The sequence below is a fragment of the Prionailurus bengalensis genome, chromosome X, assembly GCF_016509475.1.
Source record: "Prionailurus bengalensis isolate Pbe53 chromosome X, Fcat_Pben_1.1_paternal_pri, whole genome shotgun sequence".
Lineage (NCBI taxonomy): Eukaryota > Metazoa > Chordata > Mammalia > Carnivora > Felidae > Prionailurus > Prionailurus bengalensis.
In genome coordinates this window covers 31,816,438-31,836,910 of record NC_057361.1, presented here as the reverse complement: position 1 = coordinate 31,836,910, position 20,473 = coordinate 31,816,438, and the positions used below count along the sequence as shown (strand labels likewise).

Sequence of the window (20,473 nt, the reverse complement as noted above, 5' to 3'; positions counted from 1 at the left end):
AATACAGTTTCTCTTTACAGCTACACCAATATAAAAGAATGTAAATGTCAGACCTGAAACAAAGTGAGTTTAACATGCAAGTGACTTTAGTACAAGGAAAAGCAAGCCATTATGAAATGTTATTTCTCCAGCAGGTATAAGGAACAACTTTATACCAAGCCATATGTGGGCACTGGCATCATCAATCTCTCTTGCATCATGGAACGGAAAACTCAAGAGTTACTTGTAATGGTCTTTCTTCTGTGCCCATCTTTTGTGACTGTTAACAAGAACTAGCAAATCTCAAATGTCTCCTATATCAGCTTATTATTTTAAGTTTCCATTTAAATGTCATGAGTAAAGAAAACACTTTCCACCTTGACTAAATGAAATTATATTTTGATTGGTCTGTGTTCCCTATCTCCAGTCCCTCTCCCATCAAGAGGGGATCATACTGATCTCTTCCTTATCTGAATTCTACACTTTATTTTTTTCATTTTATGACAATTACATGAGTAGAATGTTATTTATCATTTAATATGTATATATCTAGATTATCCAATGACTTTGTATATTCAAAGTAAAAAATCATTTATTATACTATTTTATCACTCTAACAAAGAGCTTAAAAATAGTAAGCATATAATGGTTTTGATTACTGATAATGAGAACTTGATGTAAAAAGCCAGATGGAATTAGAACTTGGAGATCCAAAAGTAGTAATATATATTGCCACTGCGATCTCTACATGAATATTTATTTTAAAACCAAAGTGAAAGTTTTTTTAGCTAAATTAATAAATGATAATGCATCTATATTCAAACAACTTTTCTCCTTTAATTAATTCTTAGAGCTAAATCACTCAAGTTCAGTCTTAGGGTTTAAGAAAACTGGAGCTATCTTTAGAGCTACCTTCTTATCACACACAGCTGGATATACATTAATTATATAGATTTCAAAATATCCAGTAGATTTTTGTGAAGTCATATTTCAAATTCCACATTTCAGCAAGATCTTACAAAATATGAGAACAGGGAGTCAACTAACACTTTCCCAAAGAAAACATATAAATGGCCAATAGGTACATGAAAAGGTGTTGAACATCACTAACCATGAGGGAAATATAAATCAAAACCACAAGGAGATATTACATCACACCTGTTAAAATAACTATTATCAAAAAAGAGGAGAGGTGTCATCAGGGAAATACAAATCAAAACCACACTCAGATATCACCACCTTTGGCCAGTCAGAGTGGCCAAAATGAACAAATCAGGAGACTATAGATGCTGGAGAGGATGTGGAGAAACAGGAACCCTCTTGCACTGTTGGTGGGAATGCAAACTGGTGCAGCCACTCTGGAAAACAGTGTGGAGGTTCCTCACAAAATTAAAAATAGATCTACCCTATGACCCAGCAGTAGCACTGCTAGGAATTTACCCAAGGGATACAGGAGTACTGATGCATAGGGGCACTTGTACCCCAATGTTTATAGCAGCACTCTCAACAATAGCCAAATTATGGAAAGAGCCTAAATGTCCATCAACTGATGAATGGATAAAGAAATTGTGGTTTATATACACAATGGAGTACTACGTGGCAATGAGAAAGAATGAAATCTGGCCCTTTGTAGCAACGTGGATGGAACTGGAGAGTGTGATGCTAAGTGAAATAAGCCATACAGAGAAAGACAGATACCATATATTTTCACTCTTATGTGGATCTTGAGAAACTTAACAGAAACCCATGGGGAGGGGAAGGAAAAAAAAAAAAAAAGAGGTTAGAGTGGGAGAGAGCCAAAGCATAAGAGACCCTTCAAAACTGAGAACAAACTGAGGGTTGATGGGGGGTGGGAGGGAGGGGAGGGTAGGTGATGGGCACTGAAGAGGGCATCTTTTGGGATGAGCACTGGGTGTTGTATGGAAACCAATTTGACAATAAATTTCATATATTAAAAAAAAAAAATAAATATATATATATATATATATATATATATATATATATATATATAAAGAGAGGTGAAGCAGTGGCAAGGATGTGGAAAAAGGGGAATCTTTGCACACTGTTGATGGAAATGTGCCTTGTTATATAGCCATTATGGAAAACCGTATGGGGGTCCTCTAAAAAATTAAAAACAGACCTACCATATGGTCCAGCAACCTTATTTCTGGGTATATATCTAAAGGAAATGAAATCAGCATCTCAGAGATATTTGCACACCCATGTTCAATTGCAGCATTAATCATAATATCAAAGATCTGGAACAACCTGTCTGTCGATGGATGAATAGATAAAATGTGGTATATACACACAATGGAATAAAAAAAAGAAATCCTGTCATTTGTGACAACATGGATGAAATGGGAGGACATTATGCTCAGTAAAATAAGCCAGACACTGTAAGGCAAGTATTTTTTTTTTTATTTCAATTGTATGTGGAATCCAAAAAAGTCAAATCCATGGAACCTGAGAGTAGAATGGTGGTTGCCACCAGAGGGAGATGGGGGAAATGGGGAGATGTTGGATCTTAAGTGTTCTCACCACACACACATACACACAAAATGGTAAGTATGTGAGGGGATAGATGTGTTAATTAACTCAATTGTGGTAATCATTTCACATTGTATATTAAATCATCACATCGTACACCTACAAAAATCACATTTTATCAACTAAAAATATACAATTTTTATTTTCTAATCATACGTAATAAGACTAGAAAATAATATGAAAAGAAGAAACTCAGACTTACGGAATGTGTGATATAAAGGCACCCACCTGTATGTCAATGTCAAAGCCAATTTCACGAAGTACATTCACAATGATCAGGCAGTTGTGCAGATACTGTTCAGAACTTTTTGGTTGTGTATACATATTTATAAGATGTGACTCAATCTTGAAAAGACAACAATCAAATCTTTAGTAATAGAATAAAAATTACTGCTTTTTAACTGTTCTCTCTAGTTTAGCAAAGAATCACTTATTTTTTTTTTATTTTTTAAAAGATTTTTAAGATTTTTGAGAGAGAGAGACAGAGTGCAAGTGGGGGAGGAGGAGAGGGAGAGGGAGAGGGAGAGGGAGAGGGAGAGGGAGAGGGAGAGAGACAGAGAGACAGAGACAGAGACAGAGACAGAGACAGAATCTGAAACAGACTCCAGGCTCTGAGCTATCAGCCCAGAGCCCGATGCTAGGGCTTTAACCCATGGACTGTGTTATCATGACTTGAGCTGAAGTCGGATGCTTAAATGACTTAGCCACCTAGGCCCCTAGCAAAGAATCATTTAAATATTAACATCTGAAAGTAGATTATCACAATCAAAATAACAGAATAAACAAAAATAGAATGCTAGCCATTCATATTCAGGTGTGACTTTTTAAATGTTTAAAAAACATTTAAAAGAATCAGCTTACAGACAATACTTTGAATTTTAATTACTAAGTTCTTTCAAATAATAAATACCATACTGCATAAAAATGACTCTTACCAAAAATGGACAATAGGCTCCCAATTGTGTTGCAAAAACAAGGCCATCTAAAAGGTCCTGGTCAAAATTTACTATCCATCTCTCAGAGGGAATAACTCCTGTCACAAAAAAGACAGAGAGTAAATATAACATTAGTTTTGCTTTTCTAGAAAGATAACTTATGGTACTGTCTAAATGTATTCTGATCTTATCACTGTATAATGCAGAATATATTTAAAATTGACAGACATTACAGAAAAAAAATGCTTTCAAAATCATTCACACTATGGAGATATTTAGTGGACAGTTCAAACATAAAGGAAAAGAGAACATGTGCCTGGCTTTATTTCTCTGGTTTTCAAGGAATCACAGTCCTTGAGAGATTTTCTTCCAAAGTGACACACAAAAGAAGAGGGAAATAATCTGGAATTTTCTATTCCTTCAAAAGGAAAATGGACTGATGAAAAAAAGAAAAATGGGAAAAGTGGGGGAAAAAAGCATAAGTGCTATCTTATTAAAATTTGAGCAACAGTAAGAAAAATTGCCTTTGCTTAAAAAAGAAAAAAATACTATTTTGCAAATAAAGGCAAAATATAAAACTCAAGCTTAATACATGAAATATATCTGTAGGGTTTTATAAGCAACTGAAAACTGGTTTCTTCATTTTTATTTTGTTGTTTTTTATTTTTTAGATATGGAGAGAGAGCTAGCAGGGGAGAGGGGCAGAGGAAGAGAGACAGAGAGAGAGAATCTTAAGCAGGCTCCACACTCAGCATGGAGGCCAACGTGGGGCTCAATCCCATGATGCTGGGATCATAACTTGAGCTGAAATCAAGAGTTAGATGCTCAACTGACTGTGCCACTCAGGCACCCCTGGTCCCTTTATTTCTAATTGAAGAACTCTGAAGAATATATTACCATGCAGCAATGGAAGAACATTTCAGTATTTTAACATTAGTCATTCTCTTGAGTACCCTAGCATTCAAATGTTTGATCAATGATCATCAACATGGGGAAGGTGACTCAGAAGGCATGAGGTTTCCTGTAACTCTAAAGTTTAGGTGCCAGTTTCCCTAACTGTTGAAGAAATTAATCCAGATTTGGTAGTATGTGGAAAGGGTTGGAGATTTATGGCTTAAAGAAACCAGAATTTATCTATAAAAGTTAATAGAAGATGGAGGGGTAATAAAAGGAATGGGTCAGTTATAGAGATGACTGCTACACTGAAACTAAAACCAAAGTGAAAATATCTAGATATGTGGTAAATATCTTAAAGATTGTCCTATATTAGGGAGGAAAAAAGGGTGACATAAACATCAGAAAGTTTTGCTATGTTGAATGAGACATTGCCTTTTTTCTAAAAAGTTTCCAAAAGTTACTGGACAAACTAGACATTAAAACAAAGAATGTAACAAGAGACAAATAAGGATACTATATAAGAATAAGGGAAGCAATAAAAAAATAAAACAGTTGTAAATATTTATACACCCAACACAAAAGCACCCAAATACATGAAACAGTTTAATAATAAACATAAAGGAATGGATCAGTAATACAATAATAGTGGGGCGCCTGGGTGGCTCAGTCGGTTAAGCGTCTGACTTCACCCGGGTCACGATCTCGCGGTCCGTGAGTTCGAGCCCCGCGTCGGGCTCTGGGCTGATGGCTCAGAGCCTGGAGCTTGCTTCCGATTCTGTGTCTCCCTCTCTCTCTGCCCCTCCCCCATTCATGCTCTGTCTCTCTCTGTCTCAAAAATAAATAAACGTTAAAAAAAAATTTTTTAAAAATAATACAATAATAGTAAGGGACTTTAGTACCCCACTTATATCAATGAACACATCATTGTGTTACATAGGTTACAAGAGTAGCTCAATATTTGCAAATCAATATGATACATCACATCAATAAGATAAAGGATAAGAACCGTATGATCATTTCAATAAATGCAGAAAAAGCATTTGACAAAGAACAATATCCATTCATGATAAAACCCTTAACAAAACAGGTTTAGAGGAAACATACCTCAACCTAATAGAGGCCATCTTTGAAAAACGCACTGCTAACATGATCCTTAAAAGGGAAACACTGAGAACTTTTCCTCTATGGATGAGAACAAGACAGCTATATCCACTCTTACTACTTCTCTTTTTTAAAAAAATGTTTATTTATTTATTTTTGAGGGGAGCACACATGTAGGGGAGGGGCAGAGAGAGAAGGAGAGAGAATCCCAAGCAGGCTCCACACTGTCAGCACAGAGCCTGACACAGGGCTAATTTCAAGAACCATGAGCTCAGGACCTGAGATGAAATGAAGAGTTGGATGCTTAACCGAATGAGCCACCCAGGAGCCCCACTCTAAGTACTTCTATCCCATAGTACTGTAAGTCCTAGCCACAGCAATCAGACAACAAAAACAAATAAAAAGCATCCAAATCAGTAAGGAAGATGTTAAACTTTCACTATTTGCAGATGACATGATACTATATATAGAAAACCCAAAAGACTCCATGAAAAAAAACAGCTAGAATTGATAAATGAATTCAGTTAAGTTGCAGGACATAAAATCAATCTACATAAATATGTTGCATTTCTATACACCAATAATGAAGCAGCAGAAAGAGAAATTAAGGAATCAGCCTTATTTACAAGTACACAAAAACCAGTAAGATACCTATGAAGAAGTCTATCCAAAGAGGTGAAAGGCCTATACTATAAAATAGTGATGAAAGATATTGAAGATGACATTAGGAAATGGAAAGACATTCCATGCTCAAGGATTGGAAGTAAAAATATTATTAAGATGTCTATACTATCCAAAGTAATCTACACATTCAAATCAATCCTAATGAACATACCAACAGCATTGATCACAGCACTAGAGAAAACAATCCTAAAATTTGTATGGAACCACAAAAGACCCCAAATAGCCAAAGCAACCTTGAAAAAGAATAGCACATCTAGAGACATCACAATTCCGGACTTCAAGTTATATTACAAAGCAGTAGTGATCAAAACAGTATGGTACGAGCACACACACACACAAAAGATACATATATCAAAAGAACAAAATAGGAAATCCAGAAATAAACCTACAACTGTTTGGTCAAGTAATCTTTGACCAAGCAGCAAAGAACATCTAATGAGAAAAGGATAGTTTCTTCAACAAATGGTGCTGGGAAAACTGGACAGCAACATGGAAAAGAAAGAAACTGGACTACTTTCTTATACCATACACAAAAATAAATTCAAAATGGATGAAAGACTTTAATGTGAGACCTGAAACCATAAAAACCCTCAAAGAGAACACAGGCAGTAACCTCTTTGACATTGGCCGTAGCAACTTTTTCCTAGATATGTCTCCTGAGGCAAGGGAAACAAAAGCAAAAACAAACTTGGGACTGCATCAAAATAAAAAACTTTCTGCACAGCAAAGGAAAGAATAAACAAAACTAAAAGGCAGCCTACAGAATGGGAGAAAATATGTGCAAATGATAATTGGAAAGGATTAGTATCTAAAATATATAAAGAACATATACAACTCAACACCCAAAAACTAATTCAATTAAAAATGGGCAGAAGACATAATAGATATTTCTCAAAAGAAGACATACAGATGGCCAAAAGACACATGAAAAGATGTTCATCATCACTTACCATGAGGGAAATACAATCAAAATTACAATGAGGTATCACCTTACACCTGTTAGAATGGCTAAAATCACACAACACAAGAAACAGTAGGTGTTGGCGATCGTGTGGGAAAAAAAGAACCCTCGTGCACTATTGGTGGGAACGCAAACTGGGGCGGCCACTGTGGAAAACAACATGGAGGTCCCTCAAAAAGTTAAAAACCGGACTACCCTATGATCCAGTAATGGCACTACTGGGTATTTACCCAAAGAATACAAAAACAATAATTCAAAGTGATGCATGCACCCCTACATTTATAGCAGCTTTATTTGCAATAGCCAAGATATGGAAGCAGTCCAAGTGTCCACCAACTGATGAATGTATAAAGAAGATGTGATATATAGAATATTACCCAGCCTAAAAAAAGAATGAAATCTTGCCATTTGCAACACTGTGGATGGAGTTAGTGAGTATTATGCTGAGCAAAATGGGTCAGAGAGGATTGGTTGCCATGTAATTTCATTCATGTGTAGAATGTGAAAAACAAAACAAATGAGCAAAGAGAAAAGAGAGAGAGAGAGAGAGAAACCAAGAGACAGACTCTTGATTACAGAGAAAAAATTGGTGGTTGCTGGGGGAGTGAGGGTGGGGAGGTAGGTTGAGTAGTTGATGGGGATTAAGGAGTGCACTTGTCTTGATGAGCACCAGGTGATGTACTTAGTTGTTGAATCACTATGTTGTACATCTGAAGCTAGTATAGCACTGTATATTAACTAATTGGGATTAAAATTAAGAACTTGAAAAGAAAACAAAAGCAACAAACAAGTATTCCAAATGGCTTAAATTCTTAAAGGTCTGAGATGATGTCTTATCTGAAATCAAGGGGAAACACTGACAGTCTTCACAAATACCCTCAAATTCCTTGACTCTCACTTTCTGTGAAGAAGAAACTATGGTAAGATATGTTCATGATATGTATATTAACTTCACAAAACAAGATTGCTTTACATCTGGAACTGGAAGACAGATTTCCCGGGAGCAACAGATGTCCTAGATACTTCACAAAAACAGTGCCTGGTATGTTTTCATCTGAGATGCTACAACATTAAACAGTTGATCAATTGGAGTTCTATAGCATATTATTGCAAAATCAGTCTATCAAAGAAAGATCACTAGAAATTTTCAACTAGTACATAGCAAACAACATTTTCTGTTATATATTTCAAAGTATTTTTTCCTGATAAAAACCTATAAATAACTGTGTATCTGATATAAGATGTGAGACAAGGTAATGAGTTTAAAATGCTCATTTCTGGTTGACTGAATATTTATAACCTAAATGTGCTTCTCTTAATGTATATGGACCACCTATGGCTTTTAATAAAAGCAAAGGGTCTCATTTTTTAAAAATTGGAAGCAATTCTAACTTTAATCTGAAAAAGACAATTTACTAGGCTTTCAAGTTGATAGTGAATCAGTCATGAAGTATTTGATATGGACCATGTCCTCTAAATATCCCAATGTCATCTTGTATCAATATTAGAGAAGAGACAGAAATTACTCTAAAGGGATTTAACATCTTGTTGAGGATAGATCACACCCATAACAGGAAAACAACTCATGAAAAATCTCCTAACTAGAAGCCAATAAATAGATTACAATATAGCAAAAACTGTTACACTGTTACTTCCAACTCCACCAACTGCAATCAGCACCAAAGGACTCATTATGACCTTCCTCTTTTCCTTATTTCTTTTTTTTTTTAATTTTTGAAGTTAATTTATTTATTTCCAGAGAGACAGAGACAGCATGAGTGGGGGAGGCACAGAGAGAGAGGGAGAGAGAGAATCCCAAGCAGGCTCCATGCTGCCAGCACAGAGCCCAACACAGGGTTCGAACCCATGAAGCAGCAAGATCATGACCTGAGCCAAAACCAGGAGTTGGACACTTAACCCAATGAGCCACCCAGGCAGCCCCCCTTCCTTATTCCTAACTTCACTCTTCAAGAGTGAAAAACCTGGCTTTTGTTACCGACAACATATTTACTTATTTGTTCAACTCTAGTATAAATATAATTTTGGAATTGCAAACCCATACTCTTGCAAGAAAGCAGAGTATCATGTGCATGTACAGATCTTTTTGTCTTTAGTTCTAGAGTATGCAGTTGTGATATTGCTTTCAAGAGACAATTTAGTCAGCACCTTTCTTCTCCATTATATTCAACGAGGTTGTCAAACATTTGTAATGCAGCTAGATTCATTTGATACAGTCTGCATTCAATCCTGGATTACTTCTATGTCTTGGCTGATTAAAAAACAAAACAAAAAAACTACATGCACTAACATTCATTCTTAGTAGTGTACACTTCTAGGATTTTGAGGGATGTGTTGTCACGTATTTACCACATTTCCATACAGAAAAGTTTCATCCCCCAAATTCTCAAGTACATTTTAGGGTCAACTTATTGATACCTACTAAAAAAAGTGAGGTAGGATTTTCACTAGGGTTACATTGAATCTATAGATCAATTTGGCAAAGCCGACAAAAATTATCTTAATATTGTGTCTTCCAGTTCTATGTGCATGGTATATTTCTCTATTTATTTAGTCCTTTTACTTTCCTCACGATTTTTTAACGTTCAGTATATATATTCTGCATATATTTCACTGAATTCATATTTAAGTATTTTATTACACACACACACACAGAGAGAGAGAGAGAGAGAGATACAGTTTTTATTTAAATTCTAGCTAGTTAACATATAATGTAATACTGTTTTCAGGAGTTGAATTTAGCTATTCGTCATTTACATATAACACCCAGTGCTTATATTTTTTTATTGCAAATTCCAACTGTTTGCTGCCACTATATAGAAACAATGTATTTTTATATACTGATTATATATCCATCCTACAACCATGGCAAACTGTACTGATCCTAGGAGATTTCTTATAGATTCTTTGGGATTTTCTACTTGACTGTCATATTGAATTTCAGCCCCTTTCCCAGGGGTAGAGGTGGTTTGTTGTTGGTGGTGTTGTTATTATTTTTCATTTCTTTTTTCAGCTCCAGTGAGATTTCACCATGTGTGCATGTGTGGTCCTTCTGCCCATAGATTACTGTTTTTGTTCTATAGGGAACAGAGGCATTGGGTGAATTGCATGCCCCTCCCCCAGGTCTATGCCAAGAGGGATACATTCTCCAGACTCACTCCATAGTCAATTCCCTGAGCAACCAGTGAGGTTTGTGGAGTAAAACCCTGCAAGAAGATGCAGACTCTCCCTAATGCTGGGGCCCCTGGGGACTTCATGCTCTCTCAGGACTGTACTCTTGGTTTCTACCAATTCACCAACCATCCTAACTCATCTCTTATCAGTGCCTAGCTGTCTCTACTACAAGTAGACAATTGTTATCATGCCATTTCTTCCTGTAAACACCTCCTCCTTGAACTTTAGGCTACTTTGTTGCCCTACAACCTTAGCTTCCTAAAGGAGCTTAAAACATTTGGGAATTTCCTATTTGTATGTTTTTGGCTGATGTTATGTATATGTTTTTGCTGTTATTTTAAGGATGGAACGAAAGTCTTCCCAGTCTTCTACCTCCCTGAGTGGAAAAACAGTGGCACCTATTTTTCTTCAACCCATTACAACTTTGGAACTGCTTTGTTATTACTTCTTAAGCAGTACTTGGCATGCATTTTTGCTGTTCAAACATGGCTGTCTGTGTGAACAGGATGGCAATAATCCTCCGGAACAGTGTTGAAAAGAAGTAAGAACCACACTTTCTTAATCTGATCCCACACCTGTAGCCTGTCATTCATACAAAAGGCTGCTACCATGCCCCTACCACAGGTTACCACAGGTTGAGGCATATCAAGGATTTCTCGGCTTTTTTAGTTTGCTGTTAATTCTGTTGATCTAGGCTATTCTCTCTACTATAATCCAAGATTTTGCTACTCAAAGTGTGCTATGTGAATCAGCAGCAACTTCATGAAATGGAACCTTGTCACAAACGCAGAATTTCAGGCCCCACACAAAAACTCCTAAAACATAAAAAGTTTAGCAAAAACTCCAAGTGAGTTATATTCATATTACCACCTGAGAAGTGTTAGTCTAGGGTTGTTTTTTAGAGAGAGAAGCTCATCTAGTTCTCCTTTATCAGGAAAGAGAAAATTCAGAAATTTTCTTTTTTAACAGGCAAAGACGTTATTTAAGACTACTGCAAAAGGGGAGAGATATGGAACTCTAAAAAGGACTGGAGGGTTTTTTTTAATGTTTATTTTATTTTTGAGAGAGAGACCAAAAGCAGGGGAGGGGCAGACAGTGAGGGAGACACAGGATCTGAAGCAGGCTCCACACTGAGCTGCAAGCCCGACGTGGGACTCAAACTCACAAACCATGAGGTCATGACTTGAGCCAAAGTCGGACATAACAACTGACTGAACCACCCAGGCATCCTCGGAAATTTTTTTAAATTGTAATTCGGAAGTTATATTTCTCCCTGTTTTTATATCATATTACTTCAAATATTCAGAAATACTAAAATAGTCCTAAATAGTGTTATGAATTAGAGATATGACTGTTAAACATAAAACTGAATCATTTCATGCATTAAAGGTATAAATACACATATTACTTTTATAAACATGATTATTTAAATTATATTTTAGATGATTAAAATAGTACAGTTTTATAACAGCTTTATTGATATATAACTCATACAACATAAATGTCACCCAATTCAAATGTCCTATTCATTAATGTTTAATATATTTACAGAGCTGTATGATCACCACCACTATTTAATTTTGGAACATTTTTATCAATACATAAGGAAATCCCATACCTATTAGCTGTCATTCCCCCTTTCCCTCTTCTCTCTTCCACTGGAAAAACAAAAAACAAAAAACAAAAAACTGACCTATTTTCAGTCACCATGGATTTGCCTGTTCTAAACATATAGATACGGAATCAAAATATGTGCCCTTTTGTGCTATGCCTTCTTTAACTTACCATAATGCTTTTGAGGTTCATCCATGCTAAAGCATGTATCAATGTTTCATTTCTGTTTTTTAATATTTTTTAACATTTATTTATTTTTGAGACAGAGAGAGTGCCAGCGAGGGAGAGGCAGAGAGGAGGGAGACGCAGGCTCCAGACTCTGAGCTATTAGCACAGAGCCCGACACGGGGCTCAAACCCATGAACCATGAGATCATGACCTGAGCCGAAGTTGGATGCTCAACCGACTGAGCCACCCAGGTGCCCCTGTTTGATTTCTTTTTATAGCTGAGTAACATTCCATTATATATACACCACATTTTGTTTATCTATTCATCAGTTTATGGGCATTTGCTTTGCTTCCACTTTTTGGATATCATGAATAATGCTGCTATTAACATTTATATAGGAATTTTTGTGCGAATATATATATTTTCAATAATTTTGAGTATAAACCAATGAGTGGAAATGCTGAATCAATCTATTTTTTAACACTTTAAGAAACGTTAAACTGTTGAACATTAAACTGTTTTCCATAGCAGTTTGTACCATTTATAATCTTTATAGCAGCATATAAGGTTCCAATTTCTATAAATCTTTCCCAATACTTGTTATAGTGTTTCTTTCCTTTAAAAAAAAAAATTAGTCATCTAAGTTGGTGTCAAGTGCTATTTCATTGTGGTTTTGTTTTGCATTTCCCTAATGACTAATGATATTGAGTGTCTTTTCATGTGCTCGTTGGCCATCTAACTCCTTTTTTTTTTCTTTTTAATTGGGTTATTCTTTTATTGTTCAGTTGTATTTTTATATATTCTTGGTATAAGTCTCCTGCTGGATATATGATTCCATTGTTGCTGTATCCTTTGAAATGGTCTCTTTTATTTTTCTTTACATTCTATTAATGTGGAGTATCACATTGATTGGAATGTATATATTAAACCGATCTTGCACTCCTGGGATGAATCTCACCTAGTAATTTTGTTTAATCCTTTTAACGTTTATTTATTTTTGAGACAGAGAGAGACAGAGCATGAACAGGGGAGGGGCAGAGAGAGAGGGAGACACAGAATCTGAAACAGGCTCCAGGCTCTGAGCTGTCAGCACAGAGCCTGACGCGGGGCTCGAACTCATGGACCGTGAGATCATGACCTGAGCCGAAGTCGGACGCTTAATCGACCAAGCCACCCAGGCATCCTTGTTTAATCCTTTTAAAACGCTGTTGGATTCTATTTGCTAGTATTTTTGAGGAGTTTTGTGCTTACATTTATAACAGATAACAGTGCATTTTTAATTACTTTAAAACACTTTAGAAATACAATATAATATGTACTTTAATGCAAAAATCATTTTGCTTCTGAATTATGAAGATATGTGAATGCTAAATAATTATAAGATCAACCACATGAGATTAAGGTAATGTATATAATATTTGGTAGAACTTCCATATTAAGTGCATCATTAAACTAGAAAGAAAATAAAGAATCTCATGTAATAAGCTGATAATTACCATGGACAAAGACTGATTTAAAAAAAACAAGAAGTATACTGGGGCATCTAGATGGCTCAGTCAGTTAAACTTCTGACTTCTGCTCAGGTCATGATCTCATGGTTAATGAGTTCAAGCCCCGCATCAGGCTCTCTGCTGTCAGCACAGATCCCTCTTCAGACCCTCTGTGTCTGTCTCTGTCTCTCCCCTGCACTGTCTCTCTTTCTCTGTCAAAAACAAACTTAAAAAAAATAGAAGTATAATAAATCAATATTGAAAATAAAGAAGAATCACAGCAGTTCCATATGAGAGGACAAATACAATAAACTGTGAATAATATTATGCTAATATTCTTGCAATTTAGATGGAATTCATTAATTTCATGTGTTACATAATCTTACTCAATGGAGAGTAGAAAATAAAAATTATCCTATAACAATTAAGGAATTGGTTTAATCATTTAAAATCATCTCACAAAAGAAATAACAGGTCCAGATAGTTTTACCAGTAAATTCTATAAAATTTAAGAAACAAGCAATTCCAATTTTCTAGAAACTCTTTTGAAGTCTACAAGGAGGGAATAGGTTACAATTGTTGATATTTGCATAAAATTACAACAAAAAACTAAAAAGTACTATAAAATAATTACAAATCTTCACTCATGTAAACTAAAGCAAAAATTTTAAACACAATAAAACCTTGGTTTGCAAGCATAATTCATTTGAGAAACATGCTTGTAATCTAAAGCACTTGTATATCAAAGTTAATTTCCAGAAGCATTGGCTCACTTGTTACTGTGTGACGTTCAGCCTCACATACTACTTGCATTGCAAGACACTGCTCATTTATCAAGTTAAAATTTATGAGAAATGTTTGCTCGTCTTGCAAAACACTCGCAGAACAAGTTACACAATCCAAGGTTTTATTGTATTAGTAAACTAATCTAGCAAGGTATTAAAAACAGATTAGCTACTGTAACAAAATTGAATTTGTGCCAGGAATGCAGGTTAATTTGCATTTAAAAATCAATTTAACATACTATTGTAAGATAGGTTGATAGATAGATAGATAGATAGATAGATATACAGTTGACCAATGAACAATATGGGATTTGGGGCACTAAACCCTGTGCATTGAAAAATCTGTGTATAACTTTTGACTCCTTCAAAACATCACTACTAATAGCCTAGTATTGACCAGAAGCTTTACTGAAAAAATAAGCAGTCGATTCACCCTTATTTTGTATATGTATTATATATTGTATTCTTACGATAAAGTAAGCTAGTAAAAAGAAAATGTGATTAAGAAAATCATAAGGAAGAGAAAATACACTTACAGTACTGCATTTATCAAAAAAAGAATCCACATAGAAGTGGACTTGCACAGTTCAAAACCATTTGTTCAAGGGTCAACTGTATATAATATATACAATTAAATAGAATACAATTAAATAGTATTCTTTATAAAAATTCCTAGAAAACTGAAAGGATATAAATTCCAGAACATAATCTACAGAGTAATTGTAGAGTGAATACCATGATTAATGATGAAATGTTGAATGTATTCTGCCTAAGTATGAAAAAGATCAGGTACAATACAAAATCATCCAAGTTAATGAAAGGTTAGAAAAAGTCTCTTCATTCCACACTTTTCTTTAAAAACAAAACAAAACAACTCATGTCTCGCAGTATCTTGTAAATAAAGATTAATTTCTACGATTTTCTTTAAAAAAAAAAAAAGAAAAAAGCCTCTTCATGACTCAGTTTCAACCAATAACTTTAACTTCAAAAAGAATACAAGAAATAGCTCACACGCCAAATTTACAAAAGAAATGTTTTTGAGCAGATTTCATCCTCTTGTACACGCCACCCATTTTGTGAATATAAAAAAGCTTAGAGCCAAACAAAGCAAGTCACTTATAGGGGAGGAGTTATTAGCCTGATCTCCAATTTTCCAAGCTATTTTCTAGACATAACACAATGGAATACTGTCCCTACAGCACAGAGAAAAATAAAGAATAACACTCAAATTTTATTCCCAGTCAAGATGTCAGTCACATATTTAAAAAAAGAAGATATTTACCTTTAAAAAGAGTTTTGTTAGAAAAACAAAATAATAAAGAAATCCAGCCATCCAATATTTCAATTGAAAAATAAATAAAATTGGAGAATTCAGGTAAAATGACACATAACAGAATACTGACAGAATCGAATATAAGTGTTATAAACAGTGACAATATAGGCATAATGAACATAACAAAATGATGACACTCAGGCAGAAAGGTGAGAGGAAATGAGAGTAAGAATGATCCTACCTGTCATAGCAATGATTTTCGATGCTATGTAAAATCACAATGTATAGCAACAAAACCAAAAAATCCTCAGAATTCAGAATGTTATTCATACGTTTCATCTTTTAAATTTGAGACATACTTTAGGAAATAGTATTTCTCGTGGTCAATGAATATTTATGTTACAGGGTACCTCTGCACTATTTCATCTTATTTCCTATTTCTAGATTTGCACACAGTGGAGTTTTTAACCTTCACTGTGCATCAGAACCCCTAAAAAGCTTTTAAAAGCTGCACATGTACAGACAATACCCCAAAGATTCAGTTTCAGTTGTCCTGGCGTGGGGCATCCATTTAATTATTTATTTATTTGTTTGTTTGTTTGTTTGCCCAGGTTATTACAAAATGGCATACAGATTTGAAAAACCACTGTTGTGAGTGAAAAAGGAAATGAGACATCTCTCTGGACATCAGGAAAGAATCTGCAAGCATTGCACAGATCTCAGCTAAAGAAGAGTTAACATTTTGAACCAGCGGCATCACACAGTGGTACTTAGCATGAGCCTTGGAGGTCAAACTGCTTGGATTCAAATCCCACATTTTCCTAGGGAAATAAATTAACCTCTCTGCTTCAGTTTTCCTGTTAATAGTAATAACAGCTATCTGATCATGTGGCTTGTTTTGACGATTAAATAAACCATTATATGTAAAAATTTTAGTCCTTTAATTGTCATACTACCAAATACTGTGAAAACGAGGAAAGCGAACTTCATTTAATATTGAGTTGGGGAAGCTTTGAAGAGGGAATCAATATATGTACCACACCACTTGCTGCAGCCTGCATAACCAGCAGAAAAAGGAAGCATTTTATCTCCTGCTTTTAAGAAAAAGAAGGAAGGTGCCTCTCTGCCCCAGCAATAATGCGCTTTCGCCTGTAACCAAGGGAAGCTTCCACAACCTCAAACTCTTTTTCTTCTCCGATGAACTTCTGTTCAAAACAACCCTCCCCAATTTCCTCCTCAACCTAATAAAAGTTGACCTTCCCTTTGTCTCTTCATATTTGCCTACGGTTTGCCACAGTTGGCTTGTCCAGAATTGTCATTCCTCTCCTATTCCCAAACAAACTCATCTGATCCATAACATCACCGGCTATTTTATTTTTAAGGTTGACAATACCAAACATCCCCCTCTCCTGGTTAATATGAGTGATCACTGCTTCTCTACCAATTACAAGAATTAGCCTCACTATAGTCTTATTCCCTCTAGATAAAATTTATTAAGTTACTCATAGAATTACCACTGCCCCTTATAGTATACAGTCAAGGTGAATCCCTGTTTCCTTGAACCTGTCCCCAATTTCCCTAGCCAGTGCACAAATCCCATAATGTCTTCCACGGTATCCTTTATTATGAGATTCCCCATGACTTTCCATAATGTGTGGTCTCTCTCATTGCAATGAGCATTGAAAGGAATTTGTTCAGTTGTGGATGACTTCCTAGTGGTGTCTGGCTAGAAAGCATTGACTGACTAGGTATGAAAATGAAAGACAGAGATAGAATGTTGTCTGGTTGTTGGTGAATTTTTACATCCTCCATTTTCCAGGACACGTGGCTATTGCCTGGGTTTGCCCTGATTTATTGAACCACACTGATAATCCATTGGAAATGGTTTAACTTTCTATTGTCACATTTGTTTGACTGGTTGGCATTTCTCTGAATGTATTGTTGAGCTTCACACTGATCATGACTTCTACACCCCGGCTGATAGTCACATTCCCAAATAAAACATTCTAGATGTAACTTTAAAATATCAGATTATACCATTTCTATTATCTATGTGCATTTCAAGCTTGCAACATTGATGATAAATATTTATTGCTAAACATTAAAGGTCTAATTTGGAACTTGTTAAAAAATATAAAGTTCTTTGTAAATAAAAACTATTTTCTGGTTTAATGAAGTTGAACATTAGACACATTTGAAACAACCAATGCCTAAAGATTTAAGACCTCAACACTACATCAGGTGTAAGAATAGATAGCATTAAAAGGCCAGTATAATTTTCCAAATGTGTATTGAATATTGTTTACTTTAACAAACTATTCCATGATAAATGAAATCAGGGACACCTTTAGAGTACATAAAATAAAAGGTAAATGTTGCCAGCATATTTATAACTCTGTTCTACTAAAAATAATAATAAAAAGAAAACAGTATTTTCCATTCATAAGAACTACAATTGTTACTTCATGAAAAAAATGTTGAGATAAGCATCAGTTAAATAATAGATACTATTTTGTAGAACAAAGCTCCTTTGAACAGACAGTTCAAAATGTTCCAGTCTCAGGATTTGGTTAAAAGTGCGGTCAAATGAAAGTACTTAGTCCTCTCAGAAATTAAGCTTTATGTTCCAAAACTGGTCTGTTGCTGTTCTCAAAATCACCAGGTGATTACAGGATGATAAAATTTTCATTAGCAATCAAATGTAGCAATTGAAGAAAAGGGTCCAAAAGAGTAACAAAGAGGATACTTTATCACAGGCATGATCTACTGAAGAAGATGCTGTCACTAAGGTTTGAAAAAAGGGTTCATCACTGAAAAACATTAACTATTGTGTTAAAGATAAAAGGCTTAAGCACATACAATACAAACAGCTAGTAGGAACAAGAGGATAAGTCTATAAGGGCAAATGAAACATCTGGCAAGCCCTAAAAAGGTCCCCTATTGACATGAAACAGGTGTTCACTTATTACACAGAAAATGCTTTTTGATGTTCACAACTCTTAGAACAAATTACACATATTAAGAATTTTCAAACAGAGGTGCCTGGGTGGCTCAGTTGGTTAAGCTTTCAACTTCGGATCAGGCCATGATCTCATAGTTAGTGGGTTCCAGCCCCATGTCAGGCTCTGTGCTGACAGCTCAGAGCCTAGAGCCTGCTTCTGATTCTGTGTCTCCCCCTCTCTCTCTCTGCCCCTCCCCTGCTCATTCTCTCTCTCTCTCTCTCTCTCTCTCTCAAAAATAAATAAACATTTTTTCAAAAAAGAATTTTCAAACATAAGATGGGTAACTTTATTCTTATTTTTGTTTTTGTTCACTTTTTACCAACGTCTCCCAGCAACTATATACATCGTTAGGAAAGGAGACTCCCAACCTTTGGCTGCCTGGCACCATGTACTCTTGAATAAATTCATAGAAAGTGCAGGGTTAAGAAATTTCAGTCTCCCCTCAGTGCTAAATTTGGGTGTGCTGATCAAAAGCATATGACTTCAGCACACTTCACTCCATGGACTTGCTGTGGCCACCAGATCAAACACCCATTTTATCATAGCAGTCATCACCTTGGCCAACTCCCATGACTCTCCAAGGCCAACAGAATGAAGTCCTAAAACATTGCACTGATACTCAAAGCCCTGGTTGGCCAGGCCTTTGAACAAACTGACTGCAACTTTACTACTCCATACTCTGCTTGACAGAGGAAGACTCCCTCACTTGTCACACCCTTCCTAGTTCCTCCATCATTACAAAGAAATTCTCATGAGAAATGTATGTCAGACCTGACCTGAGGTGGAGGTGTTGATAAAGACCTCAGCAGATATGTAATAAGGAAGCCACCTGTCATGTTGACAACACTGTTAAACTCTCAAGAGTTTGTGGGAAAGCCACAAACAACTAGAAAATTCATGTGTTCCCCCATCAGGCTGATCAAGGGCACAATGTCCATAAGGATGACTCTGCAGGCTGCCAACTAATCAGTTTACCCAAAAAATTTATAAGCAAGGTCCACTGTCTATTCTCTGCAATGTTTTCTCCCTCACTATTGAAAGATAATTTCACAGGGTACAGAACTTTTGGTTAGTATCTTTTATTCCATTTCAACACTTTAAATACTCTACTCTCTTCCAGAGTGAATGATTTCTGAGAAGTTGGATGTAATTCTTATCTTAGCTCCTCTATAGGTAAGATGTTTTCTTATTTTCCTCTGGATTCTTTCAAGATTCTTTATGTTTTGTTTTCTGCAATTGGAATATAGTACTCCTAGGTATTAAGTTCTTTTGTTTGTTTTTGTTTTTTGATATTTATCCTGCTTGGTATTCCCCAAACTTCCTGGATCTGTAGTTTGAGGTCTGACATTAATTTGGAGGAAATTTTCAGCCATTACTTCTTCAGAGGAATTGTTGTTTAAAGGAGGGGTACTTCAGAAATATAACTGGTGAGGGTCACCTGGGTGGCTCAGTTGGTTGAGCGACCAACTTCAGCTCAGGTCATGATCTCACGGTTTGTGAGTTTGAGCCCCTCGTCAGGTTCCTTGCTGACAGCTAGGAGCCTGGAGCCTGCTTCTGATTCTGTGTCTCCCTCTCTCTCTGCCCCCCCCCCCCCAACTCATGCTCTGTCTCTCTCTGTCTCAGAAATAAACATTAAAAAGATTTTTTTTTAATTTATTTTTCAACGTTTATTTATTTTTGGGACAGAGAGAGACAGAGCATGAACGGGGGAGGGGCAGAGAGAGAGGGAGACACAGAATCGGAAACAGGCTCCAGGCTCTGGGCCATCAGCCCAGAGCCTGACGCGGGGCTCGAACTCACGGACCGCGAGATCGTGACCTGGCTGAAGTCGGACGCTTAAC

The 20,473-nt window shown here is 35.8% G+C and overlaps 1 protein-coding gene across 1 annotated transcript in view; it reads right to left on the bottom strand.

Moving 5' to 3' along the window:
- The window catches only part of CFAP47 (cilia and flagella associated protein 47), a 587,956-nt gene that overhangs the window by 344,557 nt on the left and 222,926 nt on the right, over window positions 1–20,473 (bottom strand). The window contains exons 34-35 of the mRNA XM_043569968.1: window positions 3,465–3,562; window positions 2,758–2,874 (exon numbers count right to left, since the gene is read on the bottom strand). Coding sequence (XP_043425903.1) covers window positions 2,758–2,874; window positions 3,465–3,562 — 215 coding nt within the window. The remainder of the gene's footprint in view (window positions 1–2,757; window positions 2,875–3,464; window positions 3,563–20,473) is intronic.